This window comes from Protopterus annectens, chromosome 2.part0, assembly GCF_019279795.1.
Source record: "Protopterus annectens isolate FY-2018-M chromosome 2.part0, PAN1.0, whole genome shotgun sequence".
Taxonomy (NCBI): domain Eukaryota; kingdom Metazoa; phylum Chordata; order Ceratodontiformes; family Protopteridae; genus Protopterus; species Protopterus annectens.
In genome coordinates, this window is record NC_056728.1 from 1,000,400,469 (window position 1) to 1,000,419,016 (window position 18,548).

At 38.1% G+C, this 18,548-nt stretch overlaps 1 protein-coding gene across 1 annotated transcript in view; it reads right to left on the minus strand.

The window, feature by feature from the left end:
- Positions 1 to 18,548, minus strand: part of ZDHHC21 (zinc finger DHHC-type palmitoyltransferase 21) — a 1,352,192-nt gene that overhangs the window by 44,559 nt on the left and 1,289,085 nt on the right. The window contains exon 7 of the mRNA XM_044061254.1: positions 17,187 to 17,230. Within this exon, the coding sequence (XP_043917189.1) occupies positions 17,187 to 17,230 (44 nt within the window). The remainder of the gene's footprint in view (positions 1 to 17,186; positions 17,231 to 18,548) is intronic.

Consider the following 18,548-nt stretch of genomic DNA (forward strand, 5'->3'; position numbering starts at 1 on the left):
TCTTCCAGAATGTAATCATGTCTTTAATTCCTTTAATAACTTTATCCTATTGTTCATGTCTGTATTCTGTCATTCCAAATACTACTCCTAAATATCTATACTCTTTTCATTATATTCCACACCTCGTATAATACATTCATACCCAAATCCCTTGCTTTTCTCTTTATTTATGCTTAAACCAATTTTCTTCAAGTGTGTACTCAAGTTTTCGTTATTTTTTTTCCATCCAGACTTTATTTTTTGCTATTATCACAATATCAGCAGCGTAAGTATACATTACCGGTAATTGTAATTTTCATTACTACTGTGTTCATGATTATATAAAAAAAAAAATCATACTGCTTGCAGGACATCCTTGTTTTAGACCACACTCTATTTTCAAATTTTCCCCACTCCAGCAGTTTATGTTCAATTTTAAATAATTCTTTTCATATATTGATTTAATTATGTGTAATATTATTTCACTTATGTTGTATACTTGAAAAATTCCCCATAATGCTTTATACTGAATATTATCATATGCCTTACTGACATCACCTATCATAATTTTTGTTTCCACTTTTTTAATAATATCATCATTTACTTCTCTTATTATCCACAATAAGTCTGGACTCCCTTTCCTTTTTTCCCAAACAAATTCTGATCATATAATCTTTCAATGTTACATTGTAATCTTTTAGTAACTATTCTCATGAAAATATTACAGTCTGTGTTATTCAGTGTAACTAGTCTCCAATTTTTTTTCATCTTTATCTCCTTTACAGGGCTGCCTTAGCTGAAATGGTGCCCTAGGTGAAATAGTGATGTGGCACCCCTTAAGCCCCACCCCCACCATACTCATGAAACACCTCTATTTGAGCCACACCCACAGGTTGGTCACTCCCCAAGAAAGCCATTCCAGTCATTTCCTTCAATAATTGAAATCATGGGAAGAAAAGTTACCCAGTAATGTAGTTAAACTGCAAGTGAAGGTGGAATTTTCCTTTAATAAACCTGCTTTATCTGTTGCTCCTTCACCATTTTACTAGAGAAGTAATGTCCTCAGAAAATAGAAGCCCATGTGCCTTGTTTCAAAGGGTTGCTTAAGTTAATCTAAACAGTTTAATTTACTTTGAGGTAGGCTAGCAAGCCTTACAGCTCACTGCAAGTAGAACAGTAACCTATCTCCTTCCTGTGTACAGTAGCTTAAGCCTCGGGGGAAAAATGCTGTGCAATGGAAAGGGGTACTTGTTTTAGGGAGGTACAAAATATGCACTTATAAAAACAATATTTCAGCATTGGAGGAACAACGTTGTAGAAAACTAGTTGTCAATCAGTACAGTATAACGTTTGTTACACTTTTTAACAAGTTAAGTATGCTAAACAGTCTATCTGTAGCTCTCAATGAATCGGGAACAAATCTTAAAAGAATATGGGAAAAATCCAGAAAAAACATCAGTAATGACAAAATAAGATTATGTGAATTAATATAAATTTTCCGAATTAAAGGAAGTTCATAACTCTAATTATTGTCACAATTTATTAAGGGTAATTTACCACCTTTTCTCCAAAAGTCACCAGTTTTAGGGGGTATTAAGAGGGACAGAACTAAAATTTGAGTTAACAGCAGGGACGTCCCTGAAAATTCTGGAGAGCTGAGAGATCGGATGCAGTCTCTTGGAGAAAATATCAGTATGCAGTTCTTAAAAATAAAACAACCAGATGACAAATGTAATAAATTTAGCATTAAAGAAGAAAATGTATTTGAAGTCAAATCGAGCTTACACACAAAATTAAAAAGAAAGACCTTTATAAATCTTATTGAGCTAAAAGTTTCCTCACATATATAAATAAAGAATGCCAGAATAAAAACAGATGGTAAAAATGCAGTTTCTTAGTTGCACATGTGGCTGTAGTGTGCAGCATCAGATCGACGTCCCCAGACTGAGCGAAAAGAAAGGGTTCCCTACAGTTAGAGACAGACTACTGCTATAAATAAATGCAGAAAAGTTCAGTCATGGTGGTAGCAACATACTTGCTAAACTGTTTTTCTTAACAGAAATTGTATTTGCTAAAAAGAAGGTGTCAAGCGTAAATGTAAAAAAAACAAAACATCAAGAGTAATTTTAAGTAAACATTAGAACATTTATTAGTTTTATAGCATAGTTTGGCAGCAGGGGAAGGTAAATGAGAACTCCGCCATCCATGCATGTCAGGGACAGTGTATGGCTCACTATTTGAAGTGTGTCTGAATATGATGCTGCCCTATACACACCATCATTCTTCCTCCCAGCACAAGGGAAATACTTGATTGATTGTTCTGTTTAAAATAATTCCACACAAACAGACGTATTAGCTAAGCTGTTACACAAACTGACTAGGAGCTCTAGGCGCAACTGAGTTAAGTAACTACCTCTGCGTACATATTTTCTACTTTATATACCAGAGATGGATCATGGTCAAATAGGGCCCTAGGCAGGGTACCAGATCGGGACCCCCAGAGCAGCCCCTCCTGTAGCAACCCCCCTACCCCCCACAACAGCAGCCCCCTCCCCATCCACTCCTGTGTTAAATTATTTGGGTATTTCCCACCAGTTACCATAAACACTGTTCAAATCTATCAGTGTGCATACTGTTTTCTTATTTACTTCTACAATGATTACAGATATTAAAATAAAATGGCATAAACACAGATAGCCATTTGCTAAACAAACAATACAGACTCACAATGAAAACAGACTTAGCATGAGCAGTAAACTTCTCTGTCCTTGAAACTCACATTCATTTAAACGGCATGAAATCCCACATTCATAGAAAATGCATCTGGCCAGTGGAGGATTAAGTTTACCTTTGGGCTGTAGTCAAAAGACAGACTCCTTGCACGCATTTTTAGGGCCATGCATACATGTATTTGTTCTTTGATTCACATTCCTGATCGTATTAAATTATGTTCCTTGTATAATACAGCACCACTTGTTAGAATACGTTTTAAATTTGTAGTTTTAAACATGCTTTTAAATAAGCAATGAAACTAAATGTATGAACCAATAATGACAAAACTACCCTTTTCAGAAAATTTCAACCATAAAAGGCCACTCATTTCTGCCATTGCAATCCACCAATATCACTCAACACGCACAACACGCACAATCTCTGCAGAAATAAAATCATCTGAATAATTCCACATTAAAGAAATCTGTAACTAATGAAGAGGTTGGTACTGACAAACAACTTTGCATCTCAGTGTTTTATGTATAAATTCAGTGCCTGCTGCCCTTGAATAATTAATTGCCAATTAATTGCCTACATTACATTAAACAAATTGGTAAGCTGGTACTATTGTAATAGGAAATGACTAACAAACCAACAGCCAGTCTGGTCCTCCTTAAAGGAGAAGACGCCACCTCCATGAAGTGTTTTTTTGGGCCATGTAAACTATTCTCATACTTTAATTAGCAGAGTCAGATCATGGTCAAATGGAACCCTAGGCAGGGTAATAGATTGGGCCTTCCCAGAGCAGCCCCTCCTGCAGCAGGCCCCTCCCCAGCCACACCAGTGTTCCATTACTTGGCTATTTCTCCCCAGTTACCATGAACACTGTTCTGTATTATTTACTTCTACAATGATTACAGATATTGAAATAAAATGCACCCAGATAGCCATTTGCTAAACAAAAAATGCAGTCTCACAATGAAAATAGACTTAGGAGGAGCAGTAAACTTCTCTGCCATTGAAACCCACATTCATTGAAACAGCATTAAAACCCACAATCAAATAAAATGCATCTGGCCAGTGGAGAATTAAATTTACCTTTGAGCTATTTTCAGACTATAGGCTTCTTGAACACATTTTTATGGCCATACATGTATATGTTCAATTCACCTTCCAGACTGTATTAAATTATACTCCATGTATAATTAAGCACCACTTGTTAGAGTGCGTTTTAAATTTGTAGTTTTGAACATTTTTCCAGTAACCAATGAAACAAAATGTATGATCCAATAATGATACCCATTTTAGTACATTTTAATCATAAAAGGATCCCAGTTCGTATTAGGCAGAGCCCTCACTGACTCTCTTCAAGAGAAATCTTGATGAGTGGATGGGAGATCGTAAGTTTACCCCAGGGGTCACATCTGTGTCACTGCTAGACAGGGGCACAGTAAACTAATTCTATTATATAAGGGGACCTTCATTGTGTCACTACTAGACAGAGGCACAGTATTCTAGATTTATTCTGTACATTTTTGTACCATTTCATGGGGTGGCAAAAGCCACATCACTATGGCTAGGCTTACAAATGCCCCAGGGCAGATAGCCTAGTACTATACTATGAAACTATGAAACTATGAAACTTCCGTCATTACAATCTAACTGTATCAGTCAATAAGCACAATCTCTGCAGAAGTAAAATTCATCTGAATAATTCTACATTAAAAAGATTTGTAACTAATGAAGAGGCTGTTACTGGCAAACAACTTTACATTTCAGTGTTTCATCTACAAAGACAGTGCTTGCTGCCTTTGAAGAATTAATTGCCTAGGTTACATTAAAGAAAAAAATGGTAAGCTGGTAATATTTTAATAGGGAATGACCAAGAAACCGACAACAACTTCATAGTTACTAGGCATCTTACACAAAGGAGGGCACACTCAGTAATGCAGAACTCCTATCCCCCTTAAAATGCACCAAATAAGTGACAACTAAGCCTTTACATGCCATGCAGAAGCGGATACCTCTCATCCTCTTAGCACAAGAAATCTGAACAAAGCCAAAAATTATTGGGGGGGCCCAAACTGGGACAGATTATAAATTTTCCTCTTACAGACTTAGAAAGTTATTAGAATAACAGTATTTATCTTAGCATGCATTTTCTGAAGGATATGAAGTCTGAAACTCATATGTACATATTATTTAGTGCGTTCAGTCCTCTCTGATTTGCCACAAAACCACAAATTTTATGAGAAACAGACAAAAACTATGATGCTAAATCTGGACAGTTGAGAGGTATGTTAAACACACACACCTTCTCTCTGACATAGCAACACACACATACCTTCTCTTTCATACAGCAACTAACAACTAGTTTAAATTACACACACTCCTACTCTCTCACACAGCACAAAACACACACTTTCTCTCTCATACAGAAATGAATGGAACCATTAGTTTAAATTATACACTCTCACACTTACCTTCTCTCTGTTCTCACATAGCAGCACATGCATATATGCACACACACACACACACACACACACACACACACACACACACACACACACACACACACACTCTCCATCTCTCATACAAACAGAAGGGTTAATTTAAATTCCATACACATACACACACGCACCTTCTCTCATATACAGAAGTGAATGGTTTAAATTACACATAGACACACCCATACACATGCACACATGGACTTAACCCCTCTCTTAACAGAAATGCTACCTTAAATTTCCCGCGTGACTGCAGAATGCATTTACATTCACATTGGCGTGCATGCATGCAACTCACGGATGTTCGTTCTTAAAGGAGAAGACTCTAATACTGCGGAGTGAAGAACCCCCCCCACCCTATGATTTTGGTGCCCTTGACTCAGAGACAGGGCACCGAGAAGAGCGTATACTTTATGGACTGAGAAAAATAAATTAATTAACATAAATAAATAAATAAGAATTGCGCCCTTTATAAGGCCGGCCTGTACGGTACACTAGGGAGTCGCCTAGTTCGCCTATGCTTAAGGCCGGCAGTGGTCCTTACTTTAATATATATTCTTTAATTATTTTATATATTTCTCCTTGTATTTTAACTTGTTTCCCTACTTTATTTTTTAATTCTCTTACTATCCTTCCTTCTTTTACTAGCTGGCATAAGTATGGTGCTACTTCTTTTTTTCCTTGTAAGAAATATTTTGCTTATATAACAATTTATTAACCTTATCCCGATTTTCTTCTATATAATTCTTTTTCATAAAATTATTTTTTCTTCTCTACCAAGTCTTTAAATATTTCTTGACTTAATATTTTGTATTCTACACTTTCTTTTTCCATTTTCTTTTCTACATATTCAAAAATACTTTTTTGTATTTCTTTTTTAATTGAATCCACCATATTGTCCAATTTTCATAAAAACCTCTCATACCGTTGTTGCCACAATTCTGGAATTTCTTTTCTTTCTCCTGAATCCAACTCTTTTTCATTTACTCTTTTTATGCATTTTCCTATTTTAATATATTTCTCATTTTAATGAATTCTTATCCAACTTGCTTGCCACATGGTCAGAGAACCCATTATATTTAATTCCTTTTTGTAAAATTGTAGGCCTTCTGATATAACAAATAATCAATTTCTGTCTTAATTTCATTTCTTTTGTAAGTCCACTAATTGTTTTCCCATATTTTTAATTTTCCACTTTTGATAATTTCAGTAACCATTTTAACATCACAACTATTCTTTTTATTTCTCAAATTACAATTAAAGTCACCGGTCATTATTATATCCATGTTAACACAAGAATAATTAGGTATACTTTTAAACATTGTTTCTCTTTCTTTTTTGTAACATGTGCATATAAAGCTATTAGTCTATATACATATTTTTTCCATCTTATATCCCACTACTGTTATTCAGAACTTTTCTACTATAGTACTATCTAATATTTTTATATTTTCTTGACATAGTATAAATATACCTGAACATGTTTCTTTGCCTGTATTCCAGATAACAGTACCATTCCAAAGTTTTTCTGTTTGCACCCATTTTTCTTCTGTTAATATTCTAATATCTTCTAACACTATTACTTGAGCATCTACTGCAGTGCACCATTGTAAAATACTAATTCTTCTCTTAATATTCTTCATACTGTTCACGTTCAAAGCTAATATTTTCAGCTTTACAGAACAGTTATTAGAATAATCTTATCCCTTACCTTTCTTATTCTCTCTTACCATTATATTTTTTAAATTTTCTTTTGCTTCCCCTAAATCTCTTTCCTATTGACTTTTTCTTGCCTTCGACTATATGCCACTCTTCTTCACTTGTTTCAGCTGTCTCTTTTTCTTTTTCTTTCTCTTTGTCTTTCCCTTTAAATTTAAATACCATTTGTTTTTTTTTTCTTGTTATGTTGTGCGTTCTTGTATACCATTCTTTTCTAACTCTTTTTCTTGTATAGTTTTTTCATTTTCTTATTCATTTTCTTGTATTTCTACCTCACATTCTAATCATGGATATCCTGTATTACCACATTTCTTACATTTCATTTCACATTTCTGTACATTACGATCTGGCTGATAACATAAACAACATTTTTGTCACATTCATTAATTAAATGATCAGTTTTTCCACAAAAATAACATGTCTTTAGCTGCCCTCTGTACCTCATAAAACTGCTATTGCTATGCGCATTAATAATACTAGGTATGTGCAACATGTCATTTTTCATTTTCAAAATTATTCCACATTCCAAACCCCCACACCACTTCTCTACATATTGTCAACAAATATTCTCTCAATTATTTTGCTCCCACTTCAGTTCTAAACTGAAAAAGGTTTATACAACATATTCTGACCATGAAAAGTCTGCTTTTTTTCATAGGCCCCCAAAACATTTTACATGGCCTGGCCAGTTAAAAAAAAAAAAAAAAAAAGTCATGTTTCTTTGTTAATTAAAAAGAAAGCTCTTACCTCTTCAGCTTTTACTCCAGAGATGCAATAACATTGTCCCATATCTCATTTATGTCTAGGCCTTTTTTCTTTTTTACTGCTCACCCAAATAACATATTTGTGCTTTACTTCCTTTTCTCTGTCTTCTCCTTAGCTCCTTCTTCCACTGTTTGAGCACAGGATTTTTTTTCTGGAACATTCTCTAGCTGTTTTTCCTTTTCTTTCTTTCCCTCTTCTATTTTTTCCCATAATGTCACTACAGGATAAAGCAGCTCCACTTTCTGGCTCACTCTGGTTAATTAAGCTCTTCCAGATAACCTACAACCCTCTCAACTGGAGGGTTGAAATGACACATTTTCTGCTGTTTCAAATAGATTTTTCTGGAAATTTTCTTCTGAATTGATCTCCACCACTGCATTTAGCTCCATCTCCTTTCTGATCTCCTTAATATCAACAGACAACCTTTTTCTGCTCCCACATCACCTGAAAACATCTCTACAGTTGTTTCTTAATTTTCAACACATTTAACTTCCAAAGCGTCTTGGCTCTCAGCAGCCATGTTTTCTCCCTTTTCCTCCTGGTTGCCTCAGTGGCTGGACAGGAAACAGGAAGTCAGGAAGTGTAACACCCAATCTCTTCCCCCTACTGCAAAGAGTAGGAAAAGTCCCCTGATGTCCTAAACAAATTTTCCCTATAAGTATAGATACCACTTCAGTTCTCCCCTGAAAAGAGGTCACAAGCCTAGTGGAACTAACCCAGTCAACAAAGGATAAATAAAATAAATCCTCTACAGAATGGCTGGAGGAAATGTGTTAAAAAGGAGCATTTTTGATGCTGGAGGGTTTCTTTATTGTTTCCTCAAGTCTACGTATCAAAACAGGAATGTCCAGAATCCACATTTGCCAGTTTGGGAGACTAATGCACCAAGTATGGATGTGCAACAATCTCCAATCAATCTGTACAATACTGAAGTACTAATTCTGATCAGACTACCAATAATATGGGTTTCTTATTCACTATATGACAGCATACCTCTTAACTGTAACAAATTTCTCAGTTAAAACCAGTTTTGAGGTTCAAATAATGGGGTGCCACGATTCCAGAGTGGCACCCCTTAATTTCCGATTTTCCTGGCTCTTTTTTCAAAACTTGTCAGCCTTGACCTGATGTCATCATGTGCACAATGACGGCAGCTCTGTGAATAGCCTGCCAGCCCTGGAGCTCAAGGGATGTGCAAGCATTTCCAGCTGCTCCATTGCGAGGGAATTATGAATTGGAAGGAAATATTACTTCTTCTCATTCTGTTTTAACACTCCGTTTGCAAGGGAAGACACTTCCAACTTTCTGGCTTAAAAATGCATGTGTTTGCACATTTTTCGCATCGTGCAGCACTGCGAGGCTACAGTTAAATTATTCCAGGTGCCAGAAAGTCTGCTCTTCAAATTTTCCCTTAGAACCAGCTGGTGTCTCAGTAGTTGCACTAAAATCTGAACCCCTGTAACTAGCACTTGCTCTAGAACCTGCTGGAAAGCACTATGAAGCCTGAAACTGATACAAGCACTCAACTCTCCTTGTCAATAAGAAGAAATTAATCTTAGGCACTAAACAGCCTATAATTGCAAAGCACCTTGCAAAGTTAAGGGAAAACAGCTCTTATACTTTACAAAAAAAGCACCTAAACAGGCATGTCCAAGGGTCAGCTTCCTGTGATTTCTCCTGTCCACTTGGTGAATCTGGGCATACTGGGGCAATGCGGCAACTGCCTCATGTACACAGACAATCCTCTCCTCCTACCACCCAACACTACAAACTGCGAGAGATGCAATTACATAGCCAAACTAGAAGCAAAGCTTTCTCCAGCCAAGATTGTGCTAGACAGTCAAGAGGAGAAGGTTAACACCTGCACTACACGTCAAACAACTCATAGCCCTTCAATACTCACACCATCAACACCCACACATAGCAACACTAAACCCGCATATGCGGAGGCCCTTAACATTAACCTGCCCAAGCAACAAGGACCTCCGAAGCTGAAACGCAAACAAACACCAGTCACAACCAAAGTGACACATAGCTCACAACACCAGTGTGCCACCCAACAACAGCCTCTAAGGCAAGACAATGTACCCAACACTTTAGTCATAGGTGACTCTATAGTCAGGCACACTGATGTCCCACTCACCAGGCAGAACAAGGAGAACATTACAGTCAGCTGCCTGTCGGGTGCCAGGATCTGCCACATAATGCATGCACTCAAGTCACTCCATAAAAGTACAAATATGACTCTGTCATTGTCCATGCTAGAGTGAATGACTTGAGACATACCTCCCTGGACTACATGAAAAGAGACATGGAAGCGCTCTTGGATCATGTGGCCCAGGCAGGTATAACCCTAGCCCTGAGTAGCATCCTGCCTTCGCCCCAGAATGATACCACAGTATAAGGACAAAATGATTGACTTCAACAATTGGCTAAGCTTCTGGTGTCATTCAAAGGAGATCCAGTATCTGCCTGGGAAGACATGATCGACAAACCACGATGCTTTGCCAGAGATGGTCTGCACCTGTCACCCCTGGGATTCAGATTACTGGCTAAAGCTCTTGCCACCCCTGTAGTGCCTTTTTTAGGCAAGGTTCAAAGGATAAAACCACCACCGTAACAGATACAAGCATGCAAAATCTGAAGGTAATGCTACTCAATGCTAGAAGTCTAAACCTCAAAAGGCACTCTCTCGAGGCACTCCTGAAAATGGAGAACATCGATATCTGCGCAGTAACTGAGACCTGATTCAAGGCTCCAGAGAGCACTCCTGCAATACCAGGCTACAACTCTTACCACACTTTTCGGCCACAAAACCAGGACTGAAACACTAAAGGTGGAAGAGTGTCCATATTCACCAAGGATATTCACACCTCCAGGCTAGTTGCCCAACACAATGCATCTGAAATTCTCCAGGTGCAACTAACACTAGGTAAGACTACAATCCAAATTGTAGCTCACTACAGATTTCCCCACCATGCCCCAAGATTCTCCCTACACCTTTCTAAACATACTGGAAAATATTAAGATACATCCAAACACCCTAATACTGGGTGATTTCAACTACCCTGTCATTAACTGGGAAAACTACCTGGGTACCAACTCATTTTCCCAATGGTTCTTGGAATTCATAAATTCCAACGCCCTGGATCAGCTAATCCATTGTCCCACCAGGGGCTCCAATATCCTAGACCTGGTCATTACCAACATGGGAGATAGATGCTCCACACCAGTGGTCACCCTCTCATTGGTCAGGTCTGACCATAAGAAAATCACCCTTGACATCCACATCCCACAACCACCCTCCCCCCCCCCCCCCCAGTAAGGAAACCTCCTTAAAAAACTTCTCCAAAGCCAACTTCATGCTACTGAAGTCAGAAGTGACAAACTTCATGACACCCATGCAGACGGGATCTGAAAGTTTGACTGCAGAATCCTACACTAAGGCACTGTACGAGCACATCCACTCGTGCATGAATCATGCCATCCCAAATAGAACCAAGATGTTCTTTTCCAAAAAAAGGAAGCCAATCTGATGGTCCCCTCCTATAAACAAACTATACAACAGAAGGAAGAAACTGTTGCAGAAAAGAGGAAAATCCCAGGATGCAAAAAAATTCCCTCACCAGCCTCAGTAAGAAGCTGAGATCCCTCATAAAATCCTAAAAAGCTAGTTATGAAAATAAAATTGCCAAAGATTCCAAAGATAACCACAAGGCATTCTATAGTTATGTCAAGAATCTAAATGGCAATGCTCAGATCTGCTCTGAGCTACAACAGAATGGCATTAAATATACCGACTCCAAGGATATTGCCAATATCCTGGCAGATTGATTTAGTGACAACTTCACCCTCTCACCCCCTAAAGAGCCCATCTCAATACCAAAAGATTGCCAAATTCCGGTAATCACGGCCACACAGGTAGAAACCGCACTCTCCAAAGCTAAGAATACAGCATCTATGGGACCAGATGACTTCCCAGGCTGTGTACTACATGAACTACAAAATGAACTGTCACCTCACCTAAGTGTCATGTTTAATCATAGCCTCACCTCAGGCTTCGTGCCCACTGAGTGGCGCACAGCTACAGTCATCCCACTCCACAAAGGGGGATCCACCTTGGATCCCGGGAACTACCGTCCCATCAGTTTGACAAGCCTGATCTGCAAGGGCATGGAATGCATTATCATGGAACTTATAAACAAAGACATTGGCAACCTTCAAACACTGGACCCCACCCAGTTTGGGTTTGTGAAGGGCCGATCTTGTCTCCTGAATCTGATTGACTTCTTCAAATCAGTCTCCAGAGCTGTGGACGAGGGTAAGGCCGTCCACACAGCCTATCTGGACCTCGCCAAGGCCTTCGACACCATCCCCCAATCTGGAATCATAGATAAACTTACTAAGCTGGGCATAAATCCCTACATCACTCGATGGGCTGCCAACTGGCTTACTGACAGAACCCAGACTGTAAAAGTAGCGGACTCCAAATCCAGCTCCAGACAAGTGACAAGTGGAGTACCTCAGGGTTCAGCCCTGGGACCACTCTTGTTTGGCATCTACTTCATTGAAGTACAGGCCAGCACTAAGGGACTCTGGCTAACAAAGTTTGCAGATGACTGCAAACTGGGAGCCATTATTGAATCCCCAAATGATGTGGATATTCTACAAAAGGGCCTTAGAGAAACAGATGCCTGGTGCCAGAGCCATGGGCTCAAGCTTAATGCCAAGAAATGTATAGTTATCCCCTTTGGAAAAAAACATGTACCCATGAATTACCACATAGGTGGCAGGACACTAAACATCGAAAGTGTGACGAGAGACTTAGGGACACAGGTGGACGACAGTGGTCTCACTTTCGATAACTACATCACCACAACAGTCAGGAAATCCTTCTATGTGGCACACCTCATCACTAAGAAGGGCTTTTCATGCAGAAAAAAGGAGGTCATTGTCCCATTGTACTCATCCCTCATTATAGAGTATAATGCCCAGTTTGGTATGTACCTCACAAGACATCGGCAGCAGCTGGAAAGGCCACAGAAATACCTCACTAAAAGAATCACAGGCCTAAAGCAGATGCCATATGCTGACCGTCTAAAAAAACTCCAGCTATACTCTGTGGCATATCATCTACTCAGAGGCGATCTCTGCTTAACATACAAGGCCATGTCAAACCCTGAGCTGTTGGACATGCTCCACTTAAAAAAAATCCCAATCCCTCAGTGCCACACGATCCAGGGATCTAAACCTTGTCATCACAATGAACAAAACACGCTGGAGGGATAGGTTCCTGACCCAAAGACTCCCCATACTCTGGAATAGACTGCCCATACATGTCAAGCAGAGCACCTCCTTGGCCCTCTTCAAAAGGAAACTTGATGATTGGATGGGAGGTAGGAAATTCACCCCAGGGATCATGTCAATTGCCCTGCTAGACAGGGGTCCACAGAAGTAAGTATTGTGGGAAGAAATGTCCAGGGAATTTTTATGGCTAGGCTTGTATAGGCCTTAGGGCCGACAGCCTAGTACCAACCTATGAACCACAAAACTGCAAGTCCAGGAGGGAACTATGAACTGCTCCACAGGTTCACTACGAACGTATTACACTGGTGTGTGTGTGTGTGTGTGTGTGTGTGTGTGTGTGTGTGTGTGTGTGTGTGTGTGTGTGTGTGTGTGTGTGTGTGTGTGTGTGTAAAATGCCCCAGTGAGGTATAACTACTGGTTAGAGTTTGCATAGACTCAAACCCTGTACCTTAGGTACAGGTAGCAAGAGCCTAAATTCTCTACCCAAGACACTCCACAGTTCTCCACTGTGCCTCATATAGTCTGATTTGCTTCTCTTAAAATTTGTGGTTTTCTATCAAACCAATGAGAACTGAATTCACTAAATAACGATAGCCATCTAATTTTCATGGTAAAGCAAAACATTTTATTCTAGTAACTTTCTAAGATTATACAAGCAATGTTTAAAATGTGGCTATGGTTTTGGGCCTTTGTCCCCCCAATACATTTTGGCTTTTTCCAGAGTTCTTGTGCTGCACAGTTCTTTAGAGGGAGAGAAGTGTAGTGCTGCTTATGACAAGCCTGTTTGTGTTAGTAGCACAACAGGTAGATTACTTGGCTTTTGATGCAGAAGGCTGTGGGTTCTACTCCCACAGTGTGTAGATGGATTGCTGATACTGTATTGTGTTGTACCTTTATAGGGGGGATGCAGTCCTATGAATGTCCTCTTTGGGTGAGATACCTCATAACTATGAGCCTGTTATCAGTTTGCCGTCTATTCCCTATTGCAATATTACTAGTTTATCATTTTTTTAATGTAACATAGGCAATTTATTCTTCAAGGGCAACGGGCACTTTATTTGTAGATGAAACAATTAAATATAAAGTTGTTTGCTAGCAGCAACGTCTTCATTAGTTACAGATCTCTAATGTGGAATTATTTAGATGACTTTTACTTCTGCAGAAATTGTGCATTTTACTGATACTGGTAGAGTGTAGAAGTTTGAGTAGACTTTTATGATGGAAATGTTCTGAATTGGGCAGTTTTATCATTATTGGTTCATGCATTTTGTTTAACTGTTTACTGGAAAAATGTTCAAAATTAATTTAACATGCATTCTAACTTGTTTTATACAAGGAATATAATTTAATACAATCAGGAAGTTGTATGTTTTGTGGGCAAGGGGCCTATGATTTAAAAACAGCCCAAAGGTAATCTTTATCCACCACTGGCCAGATGCATTTTCTTTGAATGTGGGTTTCAATTCTGTTTCAATGAATGTGAGTTTCATGGTCAGAGAAGTTTTAATGCTAAGTTTATTTTCATTGTGAGACTGTATTGCTTTGTTTAGCAGATGTCTACTAGTGTTTCTGTTCTACAATGATTATTTGGATTACATTGTATAAGTAAAGTAATATGCATATTACAGTGTTTATGGTAAATGGGGCGAAATAGCCAAGTAATGGGGCATCAGATTGGCTGCAGGGGGACCATGATTTTGTGAGGTGGGAAGGGCGGCAAACTCAAAGACACCCCCGGGAGGCACAAAGTCTAGCTACACCACTGTTCAGTAGCAGGCCATGTAGAATGACTTTTGGAGGTCCTGGCAAACTATAACATTCTTTAGCTAAGATTAGAATATTGTCTACCATTAAATGTCCTATTTTTACCACAAAACCCACATACTGCAAGTCACCAAAACAAAATCCTAAGGTTCATCATCTTCTCCCTTCCCAGTGAATATCATTGCTACTCATTTAAAAAAAATAGTTATCACTTACTACAGGGTCTGGGCTTTAGGGCCATATTTAGTTGTCTGTTCTTCAGTTTGTGTTTGAAAGTTGGTATCCCACAACTCCACTGGTGTGGGTGGGGGTTACATAATTATGTATGCAAATTTTATGTTAATCAGCATACTGATTTGTATCTATTTTTCATGGGCCTTTGTTCAGATTTTTGATGTTTCCTGGTTGAGAGGTATGTATGACAGCCATCTACTGGCCAGATTTTCAGCATTTCAGGGGTCCCCTTTGTGAGGCAATTCACTGAAAGGCACTGTCTGTACAACTGTTTATAACAACAAACTGTAATATGCAGTGAACACACGCACTGTAACAGGGTATGCAAGACAGCCAGCAGGCTATCAGTAAAATATAAAAACTCAAATCCAAAACAAGGTGGGAGAGTATCCATACTGCTACAAGTGTTTCCTTTTATGGATCTATGATTATAATATATACCTCACATAACTGCCATCATTTTTTCATGAATGATTTTGTAGCAGTAAATGTAAGCAAAGGGTAGAACCTAAAGCAGCTTTAAGATTAAATCAGGATGGTTACAGCTAAGACAGGTTTGCTCATCAATATTGTCCTACCAATGTCTCCCCCTTCTTCTGTTACGGACCTTGGACTTGTGGTGCAACGTAAATGTATAGAAGCTTTATCAGGTCACCGTTTCAATTATATTTTGCAAAGAAGCATTCTTGGAATAAGAAACTACATTAGAAAATTACATGATTATTTCTGCCAGTGTTTTAATCATAATACAGAGGATTACATCTCCAGCTGTAACCAACTTATTATGTGTTCAAGACATGAATGCCAAGAACTTCACCTTGACTGCAAGGCTCTTATCCTTGTCAAGAACATATGACTAGGGTTACGATCACTGGGATCTGATCATAAAATCTTGGTAATGCATGAGGTTATATCTTCTCCATATACTACTAATTACAGAAAAGAAAGGTAAAAGTGTAGGAGCAAGAAGTGTTGTACTGACTTTCAAAGCCAGTAAAACACTTCAGTGCAGTCAGATAGCAAGCTGAAACAAAATGTCTCTATGAAGAATTAACTACATTAAAAGATGTTAGACATTTCATTCTACCATGCATTTTGCTTATACATGTGATAGAGTGAAGTATTTAACATTTTTAAAGCTGTTTTTCCTGCTGCTGCTGTTCTTTGTTGGTTGACACTGTCCCCTATCAGTCCACAGTGTCAGACCCTATGTTAACACTGCATAGGGTGCTTAACTAGCTTGCATTTCTCATGTTTATGGAGCATAACTGTAGCACTCCATGGCTTGCAAAAACTAAACAAATGACAAACCACTTTCAGAAAGTATATTTGGCAAATGCAAGCTGTGCTTGCTCTTCAAAAAGATGCAAACATCTGTTCAGATTTTCTGTCATTTTCAATTATGTCTGCATATCACTTGATTTACTTGTATTAGTCATAGATATGTAACAGCATTTCATCTTTGTCTCCTAATTTTGGAAAAAAAAATAATCGAACCAATGCATAGATTAGTGCACAGACACAGTACATACTGGTTCGGAGATATAGCAGAAACTATTTTACGCACAAAGGAAGGGATGTTCCACGGCCACTATTCACTGTGAAAAATATTGACTGTTTATTGTACAAGGGCTGCAGTTCTGAGACGATTTTCAGTGATGTTACTGCTGCTTCTCTCAGACTGGATTTACACTTGTAATGCAGGTATCACACAATGGCCACTAACTTACTTCTCTCCAGAACTTTATACCATCTACTATCTTCCCTTATCTTTCCACACGGGCCCATAGCAATCACTAATAAATATTCTCTTAAGACTGAGATGTAGGAGTTTTTGAAGAGTTAATTATGCTGTTTTGTGCCTTTGTCTTGATAAACATCCACTTGTGAGTACCGGCATCATCAGTAATACTGCATGCATGTATGTATATAATTACTAATGACAAAAGTGCCAGTAGCTTTTTTTGGATTAATTTTGGTGCTTGCTAAAGCAAAACTAAAAGTCCCACTAACTATTTTTTTACTTAGCATATTTGTTCTATAAAATACATTTAAAGGTAAATATTGCAGTTTTCATAATACAGTCCTCTTCTGATGAAAAGAAATGTCAGCTAATTCTGACTCTCAAAGCTGTACATCTAAAATTATGTCAATTACAAATGCAGCGTAGGTGGATCCATGACTAGGTTTGGTACTTACATATCATCACAACAATTCAACATCTTTTCTATCGTTGTAGTGTCCTGTTTAAAAAAAAAAAGAGAGAATAATAATAATTATTGCGTACCTTTGCTGCGGAGAAAGCTTAAAAGATGATTGAAAAATAACTACAACACTTACTTTATAGCACTGCTTAGTCTGCCTGTAATTTATTCTCCCACTGCATCTTCTGAAAAACCCTTATCCACTTTCTGCTGACTGCTCTAATCAACCTTCATAACATTATACATCCCTGTATATGCAAACTTCAAGATGACCTTGAATACTGACTGGTACTGCCATGTCTCTCAGTAACAGTCTAAAGCTATTAAATATACACTCCCTCTAAACAAATAGTACACTATTATTCTAGGTAACTTTCTCAGAATAGGATACCCCATAAGAGTCTTTATCAAAGTTCTATACAATACCTGTCACACAGGCAACAAATCAGGGTCACTAACTGCACAGACTACTACTGTTAGAAATTTAAGCACGTTCCTGTTCAATGCCCCCAAAAGGATGTAATCAAAATTTCAAAAATATATAACAGCTTCAAAAGGAATAACAGAATTATTTCAGCTCAATATTACATCGCATGTTATTTATAACTAAAAGAGAAACACTAGTAAAACAAAACAAAAAATATTGGAGCTCAATCATTAACACAATAATTCCTAATCACTTGCTTAATTTAACACAGGGCTGCGGGGGGGGGGGCTATCCAAGCTCAATTGATGTGAGTCACAGAGGGTGCCAACTCATTGTATGATTCAACACACACACCCTCATACAATACCAGCTTACACTTGTGGATAATTTAGAGGATTGTCAACCAGCTACAGCAGCTCATTGGCATGTGGTACAAAGCTGAAATCTTACTTGGACACAGGTAGAAGATGCAGATTCAAGAAAGAAGGCATCCCGGCTGAAAACTAAGCACTGTGAGCAGAGCAAGCCACTGGACTGACATAAATCCTAAAACTGCACTAGTAAAAAAAATTATCTAATTAAACATTAATCTTATATCAATGCATGTTCAACAGCTAACCCTAAATTACTTTGGAGAAGAAAAAAATATTTATAAATGTTTATTTAAACTCTTGTAAATGAAATGCAACATATAAAACGTTAAAATAATAAATATGAAACAACGGTATGGTCTGCACTGACTAAAAATAAAGTGTCCATTAAGATTCTACAATGGCTTCTTTCCCAGGAAGAAAGTATTAAAAACTACCACAAGAAAATCAAAGCCACCATAGGCTAGCTATATCAAAGAAAATACAGTTATGTAACTTGCACTTAACCATAACATTAGATGTTTGAATTATTCAGTGCTGCAGTAGCCTTTGGGCTATA